Here is a 27,466-nt window from a genome sequence, read left to right on the forward strand (position 1 = left end):
ATAATATTAATAATGGAAGAAAAATATTTAGTTTAACATGTTTTAAAATTTTGTTACAAAAAATATAATATAAGAATTGAAAATATTAAAAAAAAAAACTAGATATTCAGTAATGACCCGATAATGATCTGCAAGATTATGGAAATATAACAAAAAAAAGATAAAAAAAAATTAAATAAATAAAATATTGTCAAAGATCAAGAAAGTAAATTTCAAAAAATACGTATTAAAGATCTCCATACATAATAGAAAGATAAATAACATATTTTTCAAAAAAAATATTAAAAAAAGTTAAGATGATATATAGATACATATGTCAATATTCGTATATATCAATAATTAGTACATTTTAGATGGCATCATATATACGGCACCATCTTCCAATATAAACAAACCTAACAGCGAATTTTAGAATGAAATTGTTAGAATTACTCGATTATATGAATTCTTGATCGTACTTTGAATTTCATTTTGCAGATTACTACACTTGACGTATTATAATGAGACCTTCGAAGATTCCATATCGGAGGAAGAATGTAACGACACATGCCGTCTCTAGAAAACGTACAGACATTTTATATTCTTTACATTAAGATATATGTTACATTCGAAACTAATAGATTGCACTTAACAACATTATTAAACTACAGGTGTTAGTTCTACGATAAATCTTCCTGCTTTTTCGAATGCACTGAATTTTCAGTATCCTGATCCATATAAGATGGCAAGGTTGAAAAGAATGCAAATACTGAAGTCTAAACGGGCACAAAGGAAGAAAAAAGGTAATATGTTCGGGAAAGGATTTCAAAATGAGAATATATATAAAAAATATATATATAAATGCTAAAACTAATCCAATTGTTGCCTATGCAGAAAATTTCCTTCTTCCCAGATTACAGGAAGATTTCGCATGTTTCGTCGCAACTGATTCGGATACGAACGATGAAAGTGATTCAGACAGCTCTACTGATGGGATTTCATTCGATACTAATGAAAGCAATGCGACATCTGAGATGTTTCTTGGCTTTCCTCCCATAAAAGCTAAGTTATTAAATAATGGTATATCTCGATGCATATCTGATTCGTTATACGACTGTTTTGTAAATAAGTATGTATATCTAACATATATTTGAAATAATAATTTTTTAAAAAATGTATATGTAGGTTATTATGATGATGGAGATCCTTATTTTTTATGTGATAATTGTGGAGCATATATGTGGTATGGAGAACGGGTGAACAAACGGACTAAAAAGGCAAAGCCAGATTTTTCACTGTGTTGCCATCGCGACAAAGTAATACTTCCTACTTTGAAGACTGCGCCTAAAACATTATTATCGTTGTTTTATAATAATGACGATAGGGGTAAAAACTTCCGCGATAACATACGAGCGTACAACATGATGTTTTCGTTCACATCATTAGGTGGGAAAATTAACCATTCAATAAATAATGGTAGAGGACCGTATTTATTTCAGATGTGCGGAGAAAACTATCACCATATCGGTGATATCTTGCCAGAACCTGGAAAGGAACCAATGTTTTTGCAATTGTATATACATGATGTATGTAACGAGATAACGAATAGAATTTCTGCATTTAGGTAATTATATATATTGATAAATATGTATTTAAATATTTTCCATATCTTAATTATTTGTTAAATATCTTTAGCATAATTCGATGTATCTACTAATCATTATTATTAATAATTTTTGTGTTTTGTTGTTGATAAAGATCATCAGGATCTTCTGGAGATTTAAAACATGAGATTGTTGGACTATTAAAAAAAATGCTTGATAGTCATAATCCGCATGTTAAGGCGTTTAGATCGGCACGTGAAAGATTTAATATGGAAGAAGGTAGCGATGGTCAGCGATTAATCTTACCTTCAGACAGAACTACTGATGCAAGAACTCATAATCTTCCTACCAGTAAAGAGGTCGCTGCTTTAATTCCCGGAGATTTTACGGCTGGTGTGAATAAACATGACATTGTTATAGAAAGTCGTTCGGGTAATTTACAGAGAATAAGTGAGCTTCATCCCGCATACTTGCCTTTACAGTACCCATTGTTGTTCCCTTATGGTGAAGATGGTTTCAGATTAGGTATCGATATAGGTTTCATGGATACCCGTTGACGTAAAAGGAAAACCGTAACCATGAGGGAATTTTATGCGTATAGAATATTTGAAAGATATGAAGAGTCTTCGACTATTGTTATGGCAGGCAAATTATTCCAGCAGTTTTTAGTCGATGCATTCACTACCATCGAGTCGAACAGGTTGAACTACATATGGATGAACCAAAGCAAACTCCGAACTGAAAGAGTCGATAAGATAATTGAAGCTGCTGAAAAAGGACATGAAGACCTTTCACAACATGGAAAAAGAATATTTATTCCGTCATCGTTTACTGGTGGAAAAAGATATATGATGCAACATTATCTTGACGCCATGGCTACTTGCAAGTATTTTGGATTTCCTGATCTTTTCATAACTTTTACGTGCAACCCAAGGTGGCCTGAAATTGATCGTTATCTAGCAAGGCATCGTCTTAGTAAAGAAGATAGACCTGATATATGTAGCCGAGTTTTCAAGATGAAACTTGATAGATTAATGGACCAAGTGAGAAAGGAAAAAACTTTTGGTATCGTAAATTCTGGTATGTATTTAATAAGATTTAATTATTATTATTTATATTAGTCTTTGGAAAAAAATATCTTATTAATGTTTTTTAAAAATAATTATTTGTTTTAAAAAATTTCAGCGATGTATACAATAGTATTCCAGAAGAGGGGTCTGCCTCATGCCCACATGATTCTGTTTTTACACCCAGACAATAAGATGCGTACATCAGACGATATTGATAAATACATAAGCGCTGAAATTCCTGATAAAGAGGTGGATAAGTATTTGTACGAAGTTGTTTCTGATGTGATGATCCATGGTCCGTGTGGTCATATGAACAGAGATAGTGTCTGCATGAATAATGGGCAATGCACTAAATTCTTCCCAAAACCATTCATGGATAATACTGTTGTCGACGATGCTGGCTATCCAATATATAGACGACGTAACGATGGGAGAATCATGGAGAAAAGAGGATTTCAATACGATAATAGTTACGTTATTCCCTATAATCGTGATTTATCACTCCGTTTTCGTGCTCATATAAATGTTGAGTGGTGCAACCAGACACGTTCAGTTAAATATTTGTTCAAGTACATCACTAAAGGTCCGGACTATGTTAGAGCCAAAGTAGGAGAAGAAGATCAGGAAAATGAAATTAAAAAGTTTTTCAATTGCAGGTAACAACTTAATAGGATTGTTAAATATTCTCATATTAAATTATACCTGACAAACTAATCCAATATTTTTTAGATATGTATCTGCATGTGAGGCTTCTTGGCGAATTTTTGCTTTCCCGATTTGTTATCGTACTACAGCCGTAGAAAAACTCCCGTTTCATCTTCCAGGACAAGAATTGGCTATTTACAATCAGGATGATCCAATAGAAGATGTATTGCAACGTACAACAAATAGAACTTCTAAATTTTTGGGCTGGATGGAATGCAACAAGATTTATCCCCAGGCCAGAGCACTTACGTATGCTGAATTTCCATCTAAATTTGTGTGGAATAAGAGAGAAAAACTTTGGAAGCCAAGATCAGAGAAACGGAAAAGTTTTGCAATAGGCAGAATTATGTATGTACCGCCTTCTGTAGGACAAGCCTATTACTTGCGAGTACTGCTTAATAAAATTCCAGGACCAACAAGTTTTGACTATTTAAAAACAGCCAATGGTGTACTTTATAGTGATTTCCAAGAAGCTTGCTATGCTTTGGGATTATTGGATGATGATAAGGAGTACATTGCAGCTATAAATGAAGCAGGTGAATGGTGTTTTGGGGAATTTTTAAGAAAGTTATTTGCGATCCTACTGCATACAAAGAGTTTAACTGTTCCTCTTGAAGTTTGGAATAAAACGAAAGACATCTTGTGTGAGGATATTTTGTTTAAAGAAAGGAGAAACAGGAACGATCCAGGTATTTCAAAAAAATATTTTCTTTTATCAAAATATTCCGTTTTCGAAGAAAAAAAATATATATATTTATATATAATGAAATGTTTAAAATTTTCTGTGGTAGGTCTAATGTTGTCACGGACTCAGATAGAAAATATATGTTTAACTGAAATAGAACTCATGTTACGATCGAATGGGACATCTCTTACGGCCTTCGAGACAATGCCTAGACCAGATGATAGTATAATGAACACAGGAGAAAATAGGCTTATCGCAGATGAGAGAATATATAAGCCTCAAAAACAACAGGAATTGTACAATAAGTTGTTACCTATGCTAACTGATGAGCAGAGACGTGTTTATGAAGAAATTATTCACTCTGTGAATCATAGTAAAGGTGGTATGTTTTTTGTCCATGGTTTCGGAGGTACTGGAAAAACGTTTATGTGGACTATTCTTGGTGCTGATATAAGGTCTAAAGGTAATATTGTTCTTAATGTTGCTTCGAGTGGTATAGCTGCTTTGCTTTTGGAAGGTGGTAGAACGGCTCATTCAAGATTTGGTATTCCAATCAATCTTAATGAATATTCTGTTTGTTTGATAGATGCCGAATCTGATCTTGCTGATTTAATTAGAGAAGCAAAGCTCATAATATGGGACGAGGCTCCAATGATGAACAAGCTTTGTTATGAGACTTTAGATAGGAGTTTGCGAGATATCATGAAGTGTGACCAGATTTTTGGAGGTAAAGTTGTTGTGTTAGGAGGTGACTTTAGACAGATTTTACCAGTTATTACCGAAGGTGGAAGGGTAGCCACAGTTTTAGCATCTATCAACTCATCTGTTCTTTGGAATAGTTGTAAAGTTCTTAAACTTACCGAAAATTTGAGACTTCGCAAAGCACGTAATAGTATGGATGCAGGTGCTCTTGCTACTTTTTCTAAGTGGCTTCTTGATATCGGGGATGGCAAAATTAACGAGTCAGATAGTGGGGATGTGGAGATAGAAATTCCGGATGATTTATTAATTAATACAAGTGGAAATCCTATTGAAGCAATAGTTAAAGAGATCTACGGAGAACAATTTACAAGGAGGACTGACCCAAAATTCTTTAGTGAAAGAGCTATTCTAAGTCCAAGAAATGACGATGTTGATAAGATAAATCAGTTTATGCTTACTAAGCTTCCAGGTATGCAAATTAAAAAGGATATAGAAATTTAATTTTTTGAAAATTTTCTAATATTCAAAACATATACGAAATTTAATTTTTAAATTTTGCAGGTGAGGAAAGACGATATCTTAGCTCTGATAGTATTGAAACGTCTGATACGAGCGGACTTGATGATATGATCTACACTCAGGAATTCCTAAACAGTATTCAAGTTTCTGGACTGCCAAGCCATGTTTTGACTTTGAGAATAGGAGCACCTGTCATGTTGTTAAGGAATATAGATCCTAAGGGAGGTTTATGTAACGGTAAGAGGCTGATTATTACTCAGATGGCCAATCATGTAATCGAAGCAAGAATCGTGACAGGAAAAAAGGTTGGAGATAAGGTACTTATCCCTAGGATGTATGTTAGTCCACCTGATGCAAAGTTTCCCTTTCGTATGAGACGACGACAGTTTCCTATTACCGTGGCGTTTGCAATTACTATAAACAAGAGTCAGGGTCAGACGCTAGAACATGTTGGATTGTTTCTTCCGAAGCCGGTTTTCACACATGGACAGCTTTATGTTGCATTCTCTCGAGTGACAACCAGAAAAGGATTGAAGGTGTTAATTACTGATAAAGGTGGAAAATGCCAGAATAAAACACTTAATGTTGTTTTCAAAGAGGTTTTTGAGACTGTTTAATTATTATGTTTTTAATTGAACATTGTTTTGGATTTTTAGATTAAATTTTATTTTCCATAATTAGTTAAACAAATTTTTATGAACTTTGAAATACAATGTTACTCATAATATTCATTACAATTATCTGTAATATAATTTAAATTGTGGTATTTTGCTATGTAATTAGAATAGAAATTATAATTACGTAATGGTAAAAATTATTGTTTAAGGTATGATAAAGTCTTAATTTTAACAATTAAATCTCAAACACATTTAAATTAGAACCTTGCAAAATATATCTATTAAAAACGAATCCTGTCTTTCATTTTGTTATCATAATTTAAATAATAATATATAATAGTGAAAAAAAAAAAGTTGTATCGCTAAACATTAAGCAAGAATCATGACAGGAAAAAAGGTTGGAGATAAGGTACTTATCCCTAGGATGTATGTTAGTCCACCTGATGCAAAGTTTCCCTTTCGTATGAGACGACGACAGTTTCCTATTACCGTGGCGTTTGCAATTACTATAAACAAGAGTCAGGGTCAGACGCTAGAACATGTTGGATTGTTTCTTCCGAAGCCGGTTTTCACACATGGACAGCTTTATGTTGCATTCTCTCGAGTGACAACCAGAAAAGGATTGAAGGTGTTAATTACTGATAAAGATGGAAAATGCCAGAACAAAACACTTAATGTTGTTTTCAAATAGGTTTTTGAGACTGTTTAATTATTATGTTTTTAATTGAACATTGTTTTGGAATTTTAGATTAAATTTTATTTTCTATAATTAGTTAAACAAATTTTTATGAACTTTGAAATACAATGTTACTCATAATATTCATTACAATTATCTGTAATATAATTAAAATTGTGGTATTTTGCTATGTAATTAGAATAGAAAATATAATTACGTAATGGTAAAAATTATTGTTTAAGATATGATAAAGTCTTAATTTAAACAATTAAATCTCAAACACATTTAAATTAGAACCTTGCAAAATATATCTATTAAAACGAATCTTGTCTTTCATTTTGTTATCATAATTTAAATAATAATATATAATAGTGAAAAAAAAAAGTTATAACGCTAAACGTTAATACGCAACGTTTAATCGTGACTCTTTGATTTCTTACAGTTCCGAAATCCCCTTTTCGTCTCCGACAAAAAGAGAAAACAGAAAAACCCTAATTCGATAGAATCATGAATATCGATTATATTTCTGATCTTCATCGGGGAAAAACCAACTGGTGTATCCAAGCCAAGGTCTTGAATTCTTGGTATGTCTACGAATTCTTCAGCAAACGAGTTCTTCTACTTGTGAATGAAAGGGTTAGAGAATTTCCCAAATGATAATTTCTACTGATATTTGATATTTTTAAAGTCTTATATATTAGATTACTAACACAATTTATCAATTTTTGAAGGGTGACACAATTGAGGTGGCCTTTGTTCCAACAACACTGAAAAAGCTCCAGAAGTATATTTATGAGGGTAAATGGTATGAGATTAGGACTTTCAAAATCATCGATCCAACCCTAAGGGAGAGGAATACTCATCATCCTTTCCAAATCAAGTTTACAGAAGAATCAACCATGAATCAATTGGAATCAGTTAATTCAAAAAACTATTTCCGATTCGAAGATTTGGGTGATATATATCGTTCAAGAATCCATCATCCCATTTCTTTTGGTACGTTTTAAATATACGGTTTAAAAAAAATTCAATTATACCCTGTGGATAAAGATTTTTACTATCTTTGAGTTGTTTAATCTTTAGACTTTTAATAATTTTGGAACTTTGTGGATTGGTCCCTCCTATATAAAGTACAAATATAGAACTTATACATAAGTAGTTTTATGTGGATGATAGATTCAGAAACAATTATTCTTAGATATTGCTATCTTTGTGTTGGTGAATCTTTATACTTTACATAATTTTAGAACTTTGAGAATTGGTTCTTCCCATATAAAAGTACAAACAGAATTTAGAAACTAAATAGTTTTATGTATATGATAGATTTGGAAACAATTTTTCATCTTTTTGAAATAAAAAAATGTCTTTTTATGGCAAAAAATAGATGTTTGCGGATGTGTAGTAGCTGTAACTGACAACAGAGAACATGCTGGCGAAGTTGTTTTCACGCTATTAAATGGCAGGTAAGACACATTTATTCCACATTTGATGTTGCCAAGATTTTTAAGTCTCACTCTTTAAAAAATGTTTGTATTAACTTCATCTGTAGGTATGAATCTATCAAGTGCCGTGCAGTAAACAACTATGCTACCCTTTTCATGTATTCATGGGAGTCGTCAGGATGCCATCTCATATATCGTAACGAACCAGTGTTTTGTGTTCTGCGTTTCTGGAGGGTTGGAGAGTATGAAGGTATGACTGTTAATAGGACTTACAAGTTTTAATAAATGTTAAAGACTATCTATTTTCTATACTCATTTACAAAACTTTTATAACACTTTAAACATCTCTAGGTGAACCGTGTATTGAAAACACATTGGCCTCCTCCAAGATCTTTTTAAAACCGGATTTTGAAGGTCTTAAGCATCACAAGACTATGTAAGTTTAAATGTTTATTAATACCATGTAGTATATCATGCTAGGGTTTAACTTATGAATTTGCTTTCTATACTTAGCTCCGAATTTGCTGGACGCTACTACATAAATCATATGATGGAGCATGAAGAATAATCGTATAAGGGGCTTAAGGTGAAGGCAGGTTATTTAAATAAAAATTATTATGAATATGTAAACTTTATAACTATTTGTAATGTTTGTATGACCTATAATTTATATTACTTTCAAAAATAATTTCTATTGTCTAAACGTAGTAAATTAATGTGACGCAAATCTTTATCCATCATGATTTAATTAACCATACCGATTGTATTGGGCTCATCAAATTCATGAAAATTGAAAATGGGCTTCAAAAAAAATATATAAAAGTTTACATATTTATTAGAATAATATATATTTAATAAATGAGTCCATTTTTAAAAAAGTGAAATAAAATTCTTAAGGTACAACTTAACTGCTAATTTAGTATAATTCTAAAAATAGCAACCAATTAATCTATTAGTTTAATTATTGATAAAATTCCGACTTACCTATCTTCAAGAAACAAAAATTTAAAAGGTTTGAAACAATTGTTCTATATTGGTAAAAACATTATTTCTTAAAAAGTCTTATAAACCTATTATATGGAAGACAAAAATAATCAGACGACAGTATCCATCACCATAGAATATTCTTAACTAAGAATATATAGTCATGTACAGTATTGTAAATAGATGAGTTTCAAATGATACTATTTAAGAATATAATGTCTCTAGCTAAAACTCAAGTAAGACTTCTAATTAATTGTCATCTATTTTGTAATATGAATATTCCTCATATTTTTATTACAGTAACAACTTTAATTCAAGCAAATTGTATAATTGAATATAGTGCATTATAAATATGAATTAATCAATTATGTATTATAGTTTCGATTAAAAAATTTATTATATTATCAAAATTAACCAATGCATGTATGGATGCAAGGACAAAAAAAAAAGTGTTATTCTCAAAGTCTTAGCAATGATTAACATCAAATATACCGACTATAAAATATACTACTAATCTGTAATTATAATCATAATTATACCTATTAAAATTATAAATACTAAAAAACAAAAAAAAAGACACTAAAACGATTAAGACGCAACGCTACGTTTAATCGTGACTGTTTATATTCTTACAAATCCAAAATCTCATTTTCGTCTTCGAAAACAGTGAAGCAAGAGTAAGAAACCCTAATTTGGTAAAATCATGAGAATCGATTACATTTCTGATCTTCATCGAGGACGAACGAACTGGTGTATTCACGCTAAAGTCTTGAATTCTTGGCATGTCACCGAGTTCTTCACAAAACGAGTTCTTCTTCTTGTGGATACGAAGGTTAGAGCAATTAATCGAAAATTGTTTTTACATAAATCTTTATTTTAATAGTGTTTATATGCTAGATTACTCACACGATTTTAAACAAACCTTGAAGGGTGACACGATTGAGGTCGCCTTTGTCCCAACTATACTTAAAAAGCTCCGGAAGTATATTTATGAGGGCGAATGGTATCAGATTCGAAATTTCCAAATCATCAATCCAACCCTCAGGGAGAGGAATACTCATCATCCTTTACAGATCAAGTTTACGGATGATTCAACCATGTTCCGGCTCGAATCAATCACCTCCAAAAATTACTTCTGATTCGAAGATTTGGATGATATATATCGTGGAAGGATCAATCATCACATATCTTTCGGTACGTTTTTCGAAATTTAATTGTAATTTATTTATTTTAACATAGTATAACCAAATTGGAATGGATTGTTTTTTAGTTTTGTGTTGAGTTATCTAGAAACTCTAAAAGAATTTTGGAACTTTGTGTATTGGTACCTCAATAGAAAAGTACAAATTGAACTTTTACCAAAAGCTTTGGATACAAACATTCTAAAAATATTCTTGACTTTTTTCCAAAAATAGATGTTTGCGGATGTATAGTAGTTGTTGATGACAGAAGAAATCATGGAAATGGTGTTTCTGAAGTTGTTTTAACATTATTAAATGGCAGGTAAGTCACATTTATTGCATCGTTACTCATATTAAGATTTATAAGTCTGACTTTATTTTGTAGAGTGTAACAAGTATATTCATTTGTAGGAATGAAACTGTAAAGTGTCGTGCAATGGATTACTATGCTAACCTTTTCATGTCTTCATGGGTGTCAACTGGATGCCATCTCACATATCAAACTGAACCGGTGTTTTGTGTACTGCGTTTCTGGAGGGTTGGAGAGTATGAAGGTATGTACTATTAATAGAACTTGCTAGATTGTAAAAATTCTTAAGAGTAGGTTGTATACTCATCTAAATAATCTTTTTAACACTTAAAACATTCCTAGGTGAGCCGTGTATTGTAAACACATTGGCCTCCTCCAAGATCTATTTAAAACCGGAGTTTGTAGGACTTGAGAATCACAAGGCTGTGTAAGTTTTTAATGTTCAAAAATATCAAGTGGTGTATCATGTTAGGGTCTAACTTATGGATGTGTTTTCTATTTTTTTAGCTCGGAATTTGCTGGACGTTATTACATTAAGCACATAATGCAGCATGAAGGGTAAACTGGAGAAGTTTAAGCTGAAGGCATATTTGTTAACAATCTTTTGTATATGCTAACTTTATAATTATTTTGAAGGTTTGTATGATCAAGTACTATAAACCCTTTTAAGGGTTGCTTTCCAAATTTTCTTGATGGTTTAAACGAAATATTAAATTATTCTGACCCAACTTCTACCTAATTTAAATTAACCAAATAATATGGATCAGGCTTAATGGATTTTTCCCATTTTGCAAATGGGCTTAACATTTTTTAAAACAAAATAATATATATTGAAAGTCCATTTAGAAATGTCAGATTAAAAGTTTAAAATACAAAATTAATTATAATTTAGAACATATTTAAAAAGAACACAAAACTAATTTGAAAATAGATTTTTTTTTTTTGACATTTTGATTTTATTTAACTCTTGCCCGTACAAGCGTGCGGGTAACTCTCCTAGTAGTATCTATTCTTCTTAGCATATGACAAAAATATTTTATTTCCAATTTTCTTTTATTTTATCTTTCTCCGATAGACCAAAAAAAAATATTATTTGCTAGTTGCTGCCTACGGATTACGGAGTGTACCATTTCTTTTTTCAGTTCTACTTTTTTTTTTTTTTGGGGGGCTGATTTTTTATTTTCCCGGTCATTTTTCTTCTACTTTGCCTCCAATTTTTTTTTTGTCTCTCTCTCAACTCAATCGTTCTCCATATGTGAACAAACTTCCTCACTAGGTAAGTTTCTGTAGATTCCGATTCCTACGGTCTTTCCTCCGTCTTCGTTTCCGCTTGGATCTATCTACTCTATTAGGAAAGTAGTAGTAAAACCCTAGAATTTCAACTTCTTAATCATCTCTTTCGTTTTTTTTCCTCATACCGAAATTAGGGTTTTGATTGCTCGTCGAGTCTAAATCTGTTGTTTATCTGCTTCGATTGACCTAATAATATCTGGGATTGGTGTTGATTTAGACAGGTTGGAGTAGCTACTGAGGGTTTCGCTATGTATATCAAGCAGGTTCGAATTTTTATTCTTTCCTCTATTATTGTTTTAATTGGAACTGATGTTCATCTGGTAAATCTCTGTTTTAATTTCTTCTTTGGGTTTTCGGATTTGATTATTATTGTGTAAAAAGGTTATAATCGAAGGATTTAAGAGTTACAAAGAGCAAGTTGCTACTGAGGATTTCAGCGACAGAGTTAATTGTGTTGGTAATGTTGTTCAGATCAGCCTTGTTCTGAGTATTTTTGTGGATCTTTAATTGTTGTATCCTTCAGTCTTCATGTTTGAATCTTTGATTTTGGAGTGTTGAACTTGTTGCTAAAATTGATGAACTGTGTTTTTTTTTTTTGTTTTTTTTTTAATGAAGTTGGGGCAAATGGGTCTGGGAAAAGCAATTTCTTCCATGGTGAGATTGAGCCTTCCTGGTGTTCTTTTGTTGTTTGCAAAATATTTGATTCTAAGTGAAATTCTTGAATTGGGATGCAGCAATTCGTTTTGTATTGAGTGACATCTTCCAAAATCTGCGGAGTGAAGATAGGCATGCATTACTCCACGTATGTCTACTTGTTTGCTGCAGGCTTCAAAGTTGCTTCGTTTGTGTGCTTTTCATGGTATTGAGATAATTTAGTTTCTAACTATGAGCCTGTTATTTGGACAGGAAGGTGCTGGTCATCAAGTTGTTTCTGCGTTTGTGGAGATTGTGTTTGATAATTCTGACAACCGGTTCCCGGTAATAACTCCCATTGCTTAAAAACTAGTTCTGTCTGAAAATCGGGATGGGATGTTTTCTTTTGTTTGTTCATGTTTGTCGTTGATGTTGGATCGTAGTATTGCCATCGACCTGTATTTCTGTCAGGTAGAAGCTGAAAAAAACTGTGTTTCTAAGCTTTAGATTAGATCCGTCATATCTTAGTCTAGTGTACAGGTTCTTTTAGGTTAATTTTTATGGCTTCATGTCAATCAGTTATATACTAAAGTTCCCTTCAAGTTCATAAAACTGTCATCAGTTTCTTGGCTATTGGGTTTCTGAAGTCCTAAATTTGTAAAGATTAGCCGCACCTAAGAACATCTGGTAGTATCAAAACATACTTGGGGTGCTATTCAAATCGAAGTTAAAACGCAAAGGCCGTTGAAAATCTTGTATTCCACCACGTACTTCTTATTTCTGAATGCAAAATAGTTCCCTAAATTGTATATTTCAGTCCTCATCATTTGTGTTTTAATTTTCTCCACTAGGTTGATAAGGAAGAAATTCGCTTGCGCCGAACAGTTGGTCTAAAGAAGGATGATTATACCTTGGATTTGAAACACATAACGTGCGCACTGTTTCTTTAAATTTGAACACTCTTTTTCCGATGCCCTATTTCGTCGATGTTTGAATATTTATCTGACACAACTTGCAGAAAAGCTGAAGTTATGAATTTATTGGAGAGTGCTGGGTTTTCTCGTTCTAATCCGTACTATGTTGTTCAACAAGGAAAGGTAAGCTCCTGCTAGAGGATATATTGTTGGATTAATCCTGTGCTGCCAAGCACAGAGAAAAGTTAATGTGGGCAAACAGATTTCTGTACAACAGCGTTCTTCATTTCAAATGCCTTATTTTTTGGTATGTTTGTAGATAGCCTCGTTAACACTGATGAAAGACGTGGAACGGCTGGATCTGCTAAAAGAGATAGGTGGTACCCGTGTTTATGAGGAGAGGCGTCGTGAGAGTTTAAAAATTATGCAGGAGACAGGCAAGTTATCAATCTGCAGTAATATTGGAATCTCTTTAATTTTCAGATGCATGCATGGCTACCTTAAAAATCTAATATTGCCAAATTACTCGTTTCCCAGGGAATAAACGGAAGCAGATTATCGAAGTTGTCCACTACTTGGATGAAAGACTAAAGGAATTGGACGAAGAGAAAGAAGAGCTCAGAAAATATCAACAACTTGACAAGCAGAGGAAATCACTGGAATACACCATTTACGAAAAAGAGCTTCACGATGCTCGGGAGAAACTGGAACAGGTCAGCCAACTATAGGCACATGTTTTGAATGTTGTCTCGTTTTTTCAGTGAACTTGATGTTACTTATGATTTTAAAATTAGATATTATTGGTCTTTCGATTGCTGTTTCGCTGAGCTCCGCCAGACTGTTTATATGCACTTCTCTAAGAAAAGGTTATTTTGTTATTCACTCATCGCTGAATTACCTTTAAAAATGGGCCTCTTCTGTCATGGTTTAGGTAGAAGTTGCACGAACTAAGGCATCGGAAGAGTCTACAAAAATGTATGATAGAGTTGAGAAGGCCCAGGACGACTCCAAGTCCTTGGATGAGTCGCTAAAAGGGCTGACGAAGGAGCTTCAGACATTATACAAGGAGAAAGAAACTGTTGAAGCTCAACAAAATGAAGCTATACAGAAGAAGACAAAGCTGGAGCTTGATGTGAAAGACTTTCAGGATCGGATTGCTGGAAATAAACAGTCTAAGGTATTACTAACTTAGTGGCAACTCATATGGTCAGAAGCTGGTACTTACTCGCCTCTGCTTAGAAATTTTGTGCAAGAAGTTTACATCATGATGGATATAAAAGTTGCATGCCTGCAAAAGAATGTCTAGTTGATTTTTTATATATGTATGGATAATGTGCACTAATGAACTACTATGGCTTTCAGAATGATGCGCTTGAGCAGCTTCATATGGTGGAAAGAGAAATGCAGGATTCTTTAAAAGAACTGGAGGCGATTAATCCTTTATATGAAAGTCAACTTGACAAGGAAAAGCAGACAACAAAAAGGTAGGCATATGTAATGTAGTGTAACACGGAAATAGCTTTGTTCATGCTGAAAATTAGTGGATTGTATGTTGCTCTAGGCCTCCTGTTTTGAGGGAAGCAATAGTATTTATTCCCTTGATAGAATACAACGATCAATTTGGGTAAAAGCTTAGGTGTTAATTAAAATGGGAAGTTCTGCTGTTTGCTTTAGTGATGTAAATTGTTTCTTTTTGGGTTTTGTTAGAGTCATCTTACATTCATAATTCTTGTGTATGGTTTTTTTCTTACAGAATCATGGAGCTGGAAAAAAAACTTAGCATTCTTTACCAGAAACAGGGCCGTGCAACTCAATTTTCAAACAAGGCTGCCCGAGACAAATGGCTCAGGAAGGAGATTGAAGATCTTAAGCGTGTTCTAGACTCAAATATGACTCAAGTGAGTTTGCATTATTAAATATGAAAGTTATATCGTAGTATAGTTTAGGTCATATGATCACATTGTTTTAAAGTTAAAAATATGTAAATGTATTCCAAATTTTCAATGACATTCGGATTTTTGTATAGTTTCATCTTTTGCAGTGAATATATGGAATTTGATGGGTGTGATTGGTGATCTAACATGTTGATTCTATTGTAGGAGAAAAGACTTCATGATGAAATTCTTCGCCTCAATACTGATTTGACAGAGCGTGATGGACTCATCAAGAAACATGAAGTTGAAATTAGTGAACTGGGATCTCACATTTCCAAGTCCCATGAACTATTCAATATTAAAAAGAGGGAGAGAGATGAAGAACAGAGAATTAGAAAGTAGGATTTGCTTCCATTTTAAATACCTGTAAGAAAGTAGAAATTTTTATTTTTGATATAACAAGATATATGTTAACCAGGGAAAAATGGGGAGAAGAAAGTCAACTATCTTCTGAAATTGAGAAGTTGAAAATGGAACTTGAACGGGCAAAGAAAAACCTCGAGCATGCAACTCCAGGAGTAAGTGTTAGGTTTTGGTATCACTTTTCTTGTTGCTGACAGTAATATGGAGGGGAAAATGTTGACTGTTTAGGAGCACTGTATGAATTAGATCCATCCAAGTCCTTTCGGCATAGTTAGAAGTTAGACGAGCAATGTGCTAACCTTACATCTCTACCGAGCTGATGTAATTTAATGGCCATTGTCAATTTTCGTTTCTGTTGACTAAGCCCATTTATTTTCTCAGGATGTTAGGCGAGGGCTGCACACTATTCGACGGTATGTCGAAGAGTATAGGATCAATGGATTTTTTGGTCCACTTGTTGAGTTGTTTGATTGCGATGAAAAGTTTTTCACTGCAGTTGAAGTCACTGCAGGAAACAGGTATGCGGGAAACCTGCTGATATTTACCTCACAGCTACAATTATCGTACTATTCGCTATGTGACTATTTTTTCCTTATGATCTGCTCTTGTCATCTCTTGTTCCATGACCAGCCTGTTTCACGTGGTAGTTGAGAATGATGATATTTCAACCAAGTTAATCAGACACCTGAATTCTATAAAGGGTGGTCGACTGACCTTCTTACCTCTAAATCGGGTAAAGGCGCCTCATGTAAACTTTCCACAAGATTCTGCTGCAATACCACTGCTGAGAAAGTTAAAGTACGACTCAAAGTTTGGACCAGCATTGGCTCAGGTGTTCCTTTTGTTCTCTGTCCACTTTTTTGCCCAGCAATTTCTTGTCACCTTCGGAGCTTTGTTTGTGCCTTTCTGTTTTCACATGGCCCACTTATTTAGATGTACCTTTGATAGAATTATTTTACTTTTGTGTTTTATACTTTTGTGTTTATGTTAATGTCATTATATTGTAATGTGTCTTGCTGTAGGTTTTTGGTAGAACTGTGGTATGTAAAGATCTGAATGTAGCAACAAGAGTTGCTAAGAGTCATGTCCTCGATTGCATAACTATGGAAGGTTGAAACTGTAATTGCATTTGTATTCACTTTACATTCTATTCAACATGTATTTGGTATCTGAAGGTTATGGTGTACCATTACAGGTGACCAGGTGAGCAAAAAGGGTGGTATGACTGGTGGATTCTATGACCACAGGCGGTCAAAATTAAGATTCATGAATACTATAATACAAAATACAAAGTCTATAAATGCGAAGGTGACAGAACTGGAGGATGTTAAAAGGCAGCTTGATGATATCCTTTCCATAACTGACTTTGGCATTTTTGTTTTTGCATTTTTGTTTTTTGATGAACTATCGTATTGTTCATTGATGAGTGTTGAGTATGTGTTTATTTATTTTAATTTTCCATGTCAATAGTTCCCCATTCACAGCGTTTACTTAACATGTCTCACTGATAGATCAGCATATTACACAGTATGTTACTGAGCAGCAGAGACTTGAAGCAGACTGGACGCACAGCAAATTACAGGTGGAGCAACTTAAGCAAGAGATAGCTAACGCAAAGAAGCAGAAAGATGATATATATAAAGCTCTTGAAAATAAGGTGCCATTCTTCTATGCCTCTAGTCTTTCAATTCATTTTTTAAAGTGGCCATCAGTGCTAATTATATCGTACATCCATATTGTAAATACTAAATTTCTTCATCTGTTTGCAGGAGAAATCACTAGGTGATATTAGAACACAAATTGATCAGCTTAGATCCAGCATGGCTATGAAGGAAGCTGAAATGGGAACAGAACTTGTGGATCACCTAACACCAGAAGAAAGGGAGCAGTTGTCACGATTAAACCCCGAAATTAAGGATCTTAAGGAAAAGAATATTGCTTACACGACGGATCGCATTGAGGTTGGCATTTAAAAATAAAGTTTGAATGTTGCTTTTGTTTTAGATTGACGTCTGATTTGCGTGCAATTTTTTGTTTAAACGAGTCTGATTTATGTGCTTTTACATTTTTTGAATAAGTGTGCTTTTATTTCGTCAGAGTAAGTCCTGATTTATGTGTATTTCTTATTTTTGTCATAAGTCTGATTTGTCTGCTTTTCATCACACACAGAGGGAGACAAGAAAAGCAGAGTTGGAGGCTAATTTGGCTACCAACTTAAAGAGGAGAATAAATGAGTTACAGGCTACTATAGCTTCCATCGACGATGATAGTTTGCCTAGTTCAGCTACCTTAAATGCACAAGAACTTGATGATGCAAACAATTTGGTTAATGAGGCCGCAAAAGAGCTTAAAAGTGGGTCCCAAACATTCTGATCTATCTTGCTTGATCTTGGTCTTTAACTATTCGGACGAGTACACTCACTGCCATTTTCTGTTTTTAGGTCTTTGTGACAGCATTGACGAGAAGACGAAGCAAGTCAAGAAAATTAAAGATGAGAAAGCAAAGCTAAAGGTAGTATATTCTGTAAGTTAAGAGACTGGCCTCTGTATAGTATCTGTGACCAAAACAAATTCTTGTTCTCTCAGATATTGGAAGATGACTGTAAGGGCACACTGCAAGATGTAGATAAAAAGTTAGAGGAACTATTTAGCCTTCGCAACACACTCCTTGCTAAGCAAGATGAGAATACAAAGAAGATTAGGGGATTGGGTCCATTGTCGTCTGACGCTTTTGACACGTATGTTTGCTTCATCTCTTCTATATTGGTCATCATTCGGCCAGTTCGGCTCTCTTAGTTTAGTTGGAACTTTTACAGTTATACTGTCCTTAATTTCCATTTATCTTGTCCAATTAGTTATTAGCTGTCATGGGCGGATCCGTCCTGAGATTTTTGCCCTAGGAGTTCTATAATATGTAATAGAGATGAAAATTTATAGGTATAAACGAAAAAATATCAAGGAGCTGCAGAAGATGCTACACCGGTGCAGTGAACAGCTGCAACAATTCAGCCATGTAAACAAGAAGGCGCTTGATCAATATGTAAATTTCACAGAACAGAGAGAAGAACTCCAGAATCGGCAAGCAGAGCTTGATGCAGGAGATGAGGTAGCTAATGGAGGTTTCATACTCTGCCAAACTGTATTTAGAAAGTAGAGCTTGACTGACAAATATGACGGTTCTGCAGAAAATTAAAGAACTGATAACAGTTCTGGATCAGCGGAAAGACGAATCGATAGAACGTACTTTCAAAGGGGTTGCACGTCACTTCAAGGAGGTATTCTCTGAGCTTGTGCAAGGTGGATATGGTCAGCTTCTCATAAAGAGATTAAAGGCATGTTTCTACATCCTTTTCCTCGAAAAAACCTTTTTCATCTATGTCCTTCGTTTACCTTTAAATCCCTTGTGTGCTTTTTCATTATCAAAATGGTTTTACTAAATTCCAGAGTACAATTGAACGAGATAAATTTGGTGTTCTGCTAAACCATGTGCAGAGGTCTTTTAGTGAGCCTTAAGTGTGGGAGTATATCCCTGGTATTATTGTTTATTCTTCATCTTGAGAACCTTTGTCTCCACCAAGGAATTACATAAAACTTCCAGTAGAATCTGCACTGTTGTCGTTTGGATGATGCTTGCCTCTATGTAAAAGCTTGTGTGATTTCTTGACTTACTAGTTGGGTGGAGATGATACATTTTGCGTACATATTCAGGATCGTGATCATGAAGATGAAGATGATGACGATGATGGAAGTCGTAAAACTGATGCAGAGGGAAGGCTTGAGAAGTACCTTGGTGTAAGAGTGAAGGTACAGAAAGACTTATTGACATTACATTACATAAAAAGAAAGGTATATAATTATCATTGGTCTAGCTTTCGGGCTGATCGTAGTTGTCACTTGTTTGGTAGGTGTCATTTACTGGTCAAGGAGAGACACAAGCAATGAAACAATTGTCAGGAGGCCAAAAAACCGTTGTTGCTCTTGCACTAATCTTTGCCATCCAGCGATGTGACCCTGCACCATTCTATCTGTTTGATGAGATTGATGCGGCACTTGATCCTCAGTATCGAACCGCTGTGGGCAACTTGATTCGTCGTCTAGCTGATAAATATGGCACTCAGTTCATAACCACGACTTTCCGTCCTGAGCTTGTGAGAGTAGCGGATAAGATATATGGAGTCTTTCATAAGAACAGAGTGAGTATCGTGAATGTTATTTCAAAGGATCAGGCATTGGACTTCATCGAGAAAGACCAATCCCACGATACCTGATCAAGTCTTTTAAAGTTGGTTAATACTTTTCAGTACTCGACTACTCTCTTCTGAGAGCTTCCGTGACACTTGTTTAAAGTGGGTTAACACTTTTATCAGGTTTGCTTCTAGGAATATAATATATCTAATGTGCAGTTCAGGTTGTATAATCATAAGTACTAAGAATAACGGTTTTCTTATCGATGCTGACTGATACCTTTCTAGCTTTGATGGATTTATATGGTAATATCTAGATAGTTTAATATCTTTTTTCTATATATAACTTCTAGCCATAACCGAACTTAACCTTTTCTGTAATTCTTCCAGAGGTTTTGATATTGATCCTGATATTAAAGCTCTTAAACCGAGCCAAATAAACCGAATGCCCAAGGCTATAAACTTTCAAAAGGAGATTAATGACCTCAAAGCAAAACATAGATTTACAATGGGATACACACACACTCTAACTGGAGTAAATTTGGAGAATGGACACTTTTTATGAAAGTGGTTAGAGGTATGGGCAGTTCACTATTTATAATTAGAGATATAGGCATGTAATGTGAGTGTAACTATATTGACATGTAAGACTTTAATATTGATTTCTTGATTTTAATTTGAAATTTTAAGGCTTTGGTTATGCACAACGATGCACAGAAACAACTATTTTAGCCTGTATAGGAAATCTAAATGACAACTTTGGAATGTGCAACACTGTAAAATTTTGCAGCAACGAGAGTTTTGCTTGCCTATATTATCCGAGGATCTTCCCTTGTAAGTATCTCTCTACACTATACAATCCGCAAAGAGATTTCACCACAGGCATAGTCGCTGGAACCGGTAACTCAAAATCCGTACCAGACTCATCTCTGTTCCCATCGTGGCAGTTCCATGAAAGGGACTGTTTCCTAGCTTCCCTAATGGCTGATCTCGTCGCACAATGAACAGAAGCCGCCATAAGCATAGGTGGCTCACCCGAGGCTGTTGATCAGAATGAAGAAGTTGTTTGAGTATTAAAGTAGTGACTCCCAAATTCAGTATGGAGCAACATTAAAGATAACACTTGTACATGAACGTTGTTGTAAATCCCTGTCTCTATTATAATATTAATTCTAAAATCATAATCAAATATCTCAAAAAATAGTTTTATGTCACTCGGTACGTGAACACCAAGTGATAATTTTGATAAGAATATAACAATTTGAAATGAAAATCATAGTGTACCTTTGGAGGAGAGAACGCGGTCTTTGTGATGACCAGAGTTGACAATCTCGACGTTGAAGTGTTTCGGGATTGTGTCCACAGTAGGAATTTTGTAGTCCCAAGTGCCTTGTTGCACCACAAGTCCCTTTTCATCAGTAGTGTACTCTTCCATCATGAAGAACCCGATGCCTTGAACAAACGCTCCTTCGATCTTTTTCACAAACCATTCATTGTTTTTTACTTAGCACAATAAAATGACTAGAAGGAAAACATGCAGAGCTAACTAATTATTAATTACCTGTCCTAAATCAACTGCAGGATTAAGACTTTTCCCACTGTCGTAAATGATATCAGATCGTAAAATCTCTGTCTTTCCTGTCACAAGGTCCACTTCCACCTGCAAGTAGAAACAGATTATTGTTTGATTGATATTCAAAGTTTTTAAAAGAATAGTTTTTTGCCATAATGACTTGCCTCGCTGACTCCAACGCCATAGTTGAGGTATTCCATGGACGCATACTCTGGCGTATACAGTGTACTCGCCGATAAATTAATAGACTGACCATACGCCTAATGAAAAGATAAAGCCAAACTTTAAGGGTTAGTCATGCAGAATCTAACTTAGAATAAGAGTATCATAATCTACTAGGCTACCTACTTGTTGAATGAGCATGGTCCATGTCACTGAACCCGACTTCTCCATCATCATCTGATCCATTGTTGGTTTCAATCTCTCCACCAAGATAACACAGCAAAGCCTAACAGCTTCACAACTGCTCTCGGATGTTGTGCTACCAGCAGTGAAACCTCCTTGGATCATACCGAGTGTGTCGGACTGAACAACCCGTACTCTCTCCAACAGCTTATCACTTCCTTGGCATTTAACCAAACCGAGACCATAAGCAACCATCTGTTGTACTTTGGTCCACAACCCTTGCCCTAACTCAATCCCTCCAACCTCAACCACAACAGAACCATCACTCAAAATGCTCACTTTCCCCGGGGTTGGCCTCTGCATAACTTGATGGATAATAGGTACTCTAGAAATCCCTCTCTTCCTCCATACGTTACACACATTAAACTCCTTCACCATCTCAGCTCTCTCCTTGAACTTGGAAGATATCTCAAGTTTGTCCCATAATAAAGTCAATGTATACTCATCAGGATCACCAGAGATGTGCGTGTAGAATTTTCTAAGGCTTTCATAACTATGAAGGTTAATCTTTCTCACTGCATCAACGTCCATTTGAAGAGAAGTTGCTACATTCTCGATAATGGATTCCGCAATGTATGAACCTTGTACTTCCCCTGGAGCTCTCATCGCCGTTCTACTAGGGCTATTCGTCTTACAAACTTTTATGTCAAATGACAAAGCTCCCCAATCATACTTCCTTAGCGGACCCATTATATTCCGTGGCATGATTGCACTTATGTCTGGCTCAAGCCCTGCATCTATTAGCATTATAAACTCCAGTGCTGTGACCTTCCCGTCTGCTCTGAAACCAACATCGTAAGTTATTTTCATTGGATGCCTTCCTCCAGCCATTACCATATCAGTCCTGCGGTTCATATACATCTTAACAGGTCGCTGCAATTTGTATGCCCCCAGTGCACATGCTGTTGCAACCTGAGAAACATTGATTTCAATGAGAATTTATAGAAGAAAACAGCAAACATACAAAGTATGGTAAATACTTACAGGCATTGACTTTACAGCTTTACCACCAAAGCCACCTCCAACTCTTCTGGTAATGACTCGTACGTTATGCTCTTGAATGCCAAGACATGTAGCAATTACCGAATGCACGTACTCAGGTGCTTGAGATGAACTATATACTTTCACACAGTCGTCTTCATCTGGCAAGGCAAGTGCTGTTTGTGGCTCCATATAGAAGAAGTACTGTGACCCGAGCCTCAACTGGATATGTATATATATAACCAAGTTTCAAACACACAAAAATGAGATGTAATTACAAAACTTTGGCGGTGAAAAAACGGAGTTGTGATAATAAATACCTCAGCAGAGATGATCTTTCGCTCTGCTTCTTCCATTCCTTTTAAAACATCACCTACTGGTTCAGGGTAAATCATTGGATGAACCTCGAAAAAGCTACATCTTTTCACTGCATCTTCCACTGTTAATATCGGTTCTTCTTCTATATTCTTTGTATCATACTCAACTACTGCAAGTTTTGCTGCCATGTCTGCATGTTTCTGTGTGTCTGCAACCTACAAAGCCATTATACTTTTCGATTAGTTCCGAAACGAAAGATGAGCAAGAATATAAAAAAAAAAAAGAAGAAGAGGAAACTGGAGTTGTTATGTTACCACAAGAGCAATTCTTTGACCAGCAAATTGAGTTAGTTCATCTGCAAATAAAGGTCCTGCCCCAAAAACGGTCTTGGAACCAATGTTTTGTCCTTGCTTTGGAATATCCTTAGAAGTAAGAACTGCAAAAACTCCAGTAGGAATCACATTCTCTCTGAAGTTTATGCTTTTTATCTTAGTCAAACGCTCTGTGCTATAAACGAATGCTCCATGTAAACAGTTCGGTAAAGTCGGTATATCATCAACAAAAACCGCCTCACCAGAAGCTTGTAATGCTGCTCCAACTTTGATAACTGCTTCACCAACAGGTTGATATTCATTGCTCTCTAACACTTGCTGTGAAGATGAGAGGAAGGGAAGAAGAGATTTCGCGGTTTCATTAACATGGCTGTTGCTATAATGGCCACTCTCTATCAGTGGATTGAAAAACTCGAAAAGATAACCAACAGCCAAGCTTTTTCTATACTCGAAGTGCGGAGTGTCTTTTCCAGGAACTATGATTCCTTTAAGTAAACCAACAGCTTCATACAAAACACTGTAGCTAAGTAATTTACCTGTTAAGAAACTCTCCACTTCCCTCGCCCTGATTGAATGATCACCGCCATAAGAACCAAATGCCAAAATGCATTTATCTACCGTTACACCTCTTCTTGATGGTTCTTGGCGGCGAGACACTAACGCAAAGAAAGCAGCGTTCAAATACGGCAACGCGTTTCCAATAGAGCGAGGTGCAGCTCTATAGCTTTCAAAGAGCAACTCTGTCTCATCATCACCAGAAGTAGTGCATGATGGAATCTCAACCTTTAAAAGAACGCGTTTGGAGTCTAAAACCGAAGGCAATTCAAGAAACTCATGTAGCTTAACCTTCTCTGTTTTTTTACTGCCGTTTAACATATACACCGATGCATCTACAGCGAGCAAAAGCGTTGTAATATCAGAAGGAAACTTTCTGCTTTGTGCCATTACTAAATTACCACCAATACTCCCTGAGTTCCTAATAGCATGGTTGCCAATTTTCTCCATATGAGCAGCCATTTTCTTGAAAATATATGAAGATTTGCTTTCTTCCTTCTTCAAAGCAGCAATTGCATTCGATATGGTAACAGCGGCTCCAATCTCAATCCCTTCCTCACCTTTCTTGATGATCATCATAGACATCTCCGGAATTTGACTGATATCAATATATCTATCAAACCGTTCCTCATCTTTGTAGTAACCTGTCCCAGTGTTTCCCACAACTAACTTCAAAGAGCCTAATGAATTAGCAGCTTCAGTTATGTTATGAAGATCAGCTACACTACATGGAGTTGTCCAACGATACCTCGAATGATCCAAACCATTATGAAGCTTCTTCTTCTTCTTCTTCTTCTTCTTCTTCAAGAACTCAGGGAATGTTACAAGATGTTCTTTGGGGTTATAAGGAGGCAAATTCTTCAGCATAACCTCTTTGCTTTCTCCTTTCTTCCAAAAGGAATTAAACCCCAAGTCCTCAATATCAACATCAGAAGCAAAACTCTTACAAGCATCAACGATGGGACGATAGCCAGTACATCGACAAAGATTACCCGAAACAGATTTCTCAGCTTCGGAAACAGTGAACTCATTGGAGCTATTATTATTACTACTGTCAGCATTTGAAAGAGCTGAGTAGAGAGAAATACACATCCCTGGCGTACAAAAGCCGCATTGAGAGGCATGAAACCCCGCGAATCGCTTATGAATGGGATGGAATCCTTTCTTCTTGTTTCCGAGACCTTCAGATGTTGTGATGGAACATCCATTGATACTACAGAGAAGAGTGAGACAAGAGTTTATACTACATTCTTTCACTTGATCTAACTCTGGATCATATCTTGCTAACACCACAAGACAAGCACCACACCCTCCTGCACTAACCAAGGAGATACAGAACTCAAGATTTGGATACACAAAATTGAGTCAACTTCACTAGTTCTTAGACTTAAAACATAGCACAAGACTTCAATTATAGATTGAACATATAACACTAAAAGATAGAGAGAAAAAAAAAACAGAGAAGAGAGAGAGAGAGATTTGCCTTCGCCACAGGCGAGCTTGACACTCTTGAAAGGAGTATTGAATCGCAAGAAATCGAGTACGGTAGTTGATGGATCAATAGAATCAACCTTGAATCTTTCTCCATTAACAGCAAACTCCAAATCCATTTTTTTGTTTCTGGTCGGAATCAGCAGTTATACCAAATTCTTTTCTTTTTTTTTGATAAAAAGGTAAGATTTTGGAGAGACCCAGAAAACAAGTTAGGAGCACACGAGTGGGGTATAGTGATTTGACCCAAATTTAAGAGAGAAATATAAAATGCATGAGGGAGATGTGTGACTAAAGAGTTTCATTTTAGTTTCTCTCCTATCGTTTAGTTGCGCCTCCTCTTTCACTCACGTCTCTAAAAAGTTTGAGGTTCAGACATAACTCAAAAGGCACTGTCGGTATGCCACGAGTCACTTTTCCAACATGTCGTCAGTCTTAGGTGAAAGGAATCTCTGACTTTTGGAAAAGAAATCTCAAATCTCATAAATCAACAAATCTTACCTTTTTTTTTTTTGTCGTCAACAAATCTTACCTTTTTAGAGAGTAAAACACAAATTATAATGGAATGAACGGATTTTTTTTGTTTGTTATAAAAGGAAAAAAAGAGAGTAAAACACAAATTATACAAAGTTACAAACAACATATGTATTCTTTGGCTAGAGGTGCCAATTGGTCCGTCCATGGACCATGGAGCGTGTCCAGACAATTATGTTTGGACGGTTTATAGTAAGTAGACAATGGTCCCAAATACGTTTATGTCCAATAATGAGCATATGGTCCCTCTCGTATGCCAAACAAGTAAAGCCATGAATTTGAGAGGTGATTTCTAAATCCATATGGAATTGTAAATTCTAAAAATTAAAACAGATGGATTTTGAAATAACATGTTTTATCCTTGGATTTGAATCCTTCTATTTTACACTTTCAAATCCATCTAAATCCATTTAAAACATAATGTGGATTTTGAAATCCAAAAACAAATCATTAAATGAATAACATGGGATTTGAACAAGTATTTGTAAATCATAGAACCAATAACACATAATTTTGATAAGTATTTTAAAATCAATGATTGAATAACACATGATTTTTGGTTGGATTTCCAAATTCATTAAAATCATAGAACCAATAACCCCCTCTTAGGCTTTTTGTAGAAAATAAAAATTTGGGTAAGCTTTATGTTTTGTTAATTAAATGTTTTTTCTAATGAATTTTATTAGTAAAATTTGGTAAAAATAATGTAAAACCCTCAAGGAATAAATTTATTTTTCTCTTTTTGTTGATTCACAGTTCTTATTTCCTATTATGTGAGCTTGCAGCTTGCCAAAGTCTTAGATATATACTTGATTAATCAAACCAAAGTCTTCGAAACAAAATGTAAAACCCTAAAGGACTACACTTAGATATTTTTCCATTGAAATATATATTTTTTTACCAGATTGTGTTTTTCGCCAAATTGTAAATTAAAATTTTGGCAAAAAATTGCAAAATACCATTTTTCAACAAAACCAAAAAAAGTTGTGGAATTATATTTAATTCCAACTAAACTGTGAATTTAATGGGTTATATCCACTCGTGCACAAGAATACTCCCATTAACGGAGACATGATACTCTGAATATGCATCCCTAGAGATATTAATCAGTTGTTAATCCTTCTCTTTAGCCAACCAATCTCTACTCAGAAGATCTGCTCGTTAACCTGCTTCTAGCATTAATGGTTCTTGTGAGATGCACACAACCTCAAAGTAACTCATTCACCAACGACTTCATCTCATGTTATCATAACTCAAAGCATCATCTACCAAATAAGCATTACCAAGATGGTAAGTTATCTCCTGATCATAATCCGCCATCAACTTCATCCAGTGTATCTGCCTCAAATTGAAAATTTGATAAAATGATTGCATATAAAGAAATTATGATATATGGAAAATTAATATATGAGATTTAATATTGCACAAATGTGTGGCTATATTGTTTTTCTTTTGTGTATTTGACTGTTTCATCTAAATAGG

The 27,466-nt window shown here is 34.9% G+C and overlaps 3 protein-coding genes and 1 pseudogene across 5 annotated transcripts; 3 read left to right on the plus strand and 1 right to left on the minus strand.

The window, feature by feature from the left end:
• Window positions 1–1,792: 1,792 nt before the first annotated feature.
• Window positions 1,793–11,036, plus strand: LOC147944055 (uncharacterized; annotated as a pseudogene).
• LOC147944056 (uncharacterized) lies at window positions 4,164–5,246 on the plus strand. The gene has a single exon (XM_087452060.1). The coding sequence runs from the start codon at window positions 4,206–4,208 to the stop codon at window positions 5,244–5,246; it is 1,041 nt and encodes a 346-aa protein (XP_087308186.1). The 5' UTR covers window positions 4,164–4,205.
• Window positions 11,037–11,459: 423 nt separating the features above from the next.
• LOC104787010 (structural maintenance of chromosomes protein 3) lies at window positions 11,460–20,125 on the plus strand. 3 transcript variants are annotated; one of them, XM_019245948.2, is made up of 28 exons: window positions 11,460–11,750; window positions 11,989–12,030; window positions 12,149–12,224; window positions 12,383–12,421; window positions 12,502–12,569; window positions 12,674–12,745; window positions 13,252–13,331; window positions 13,419–13,497; window positions 13,634–13,751; window positions 13,852–14,027; window positions 14,246–14,491; window positions 14,677–14,798; window positions 15,068–15,212; window positions 15,414–15,586; window positions 15,667–15,766; window positions 15,993–16,129; window positions 16,242–16,443; window positions 16,634–16,721; window positions 16,807–16,956; window positions 17,117–17,268; window positions 17,381–17,572; window positions 17,781–17,964; window positions 18,053–18,123; window positions 18,198–18,349; window positions 18,549–18,717; window positions 18,797–18,943; window positions 19,320–19,415; window positions 19,517–20,125. In XM_019245948.2, exons 2-28 carry the CDS (start codon window positions 12,016–12,018, stop codon window positions 19,877–19,879), a joined length of 3,612 nt encoding a protein of 1,203 aa, XP_019101493.2. In that variant the 5' UTR covers window positions 11,460–11,750; window positions 11,989–12,015; the 3' UTR covers window positions 19,880–20,125. The 3 variants fall into 3 exon arrangements, with proteins under 3 accessions (XP_019101493.2, XP_010510803.2, XP_087306578.1); XM_010512501.3 differs by having other exon boundaries at window positions 11,519–11,750; window positions 11,985–12,030; XM_087450452.1 differs by having other exon boundaries at window positions 11,563–11,830.
• A 307-nt stretch (window positions 20,126–20,432) lies between these two features.
• LOC104787012 (abscisic-aldehyde oxidase) lies at window positions 20,433–26,021 on the minus strand. Its single transcript, XM_010512503.3, has 9 exons — window positions 25,443–26,021; window positions 23,387–25,272; window positions 23,075–23,287; window positions 22,758–22,976; window positions 21,717–22,685; window positions 21,533–21,628; window positions 21,357–21,455; window positions 21,080–21,269; window positions 20,433–20,836 (listed from the first exon to the last, which is right to left on the minus strand). Exons 1-9 carry the CDS (start codon window positions 25,567–25,569, stop codon window positions 20,610–20,612), a joined length of 4,026 nt encoding a protein of 1,341 aa, XP_010510805.1. The 5' UTR covers window positions 25,570–26,021; the 3' UTR covers window positions 20,433–20,609.
• Between the last annotated feature and the right edge of the window lie 1,445 nt (window positions 26,022–27,466).

Source organism: Camelina sativa, chromosome 5 (genome assembly GCF_030686135.1).
Source record: "Camelina sativa cultivar CO46 ecotype springtype chromosome 5, ASM3068613v1".
Classification (NCBI taxonomy): Eukaryota; Viridiplantae; Streptophyta; class Magnoliopsida; order Brassicales; family Brassicaceae; genus Camelina; species Camelina sativa.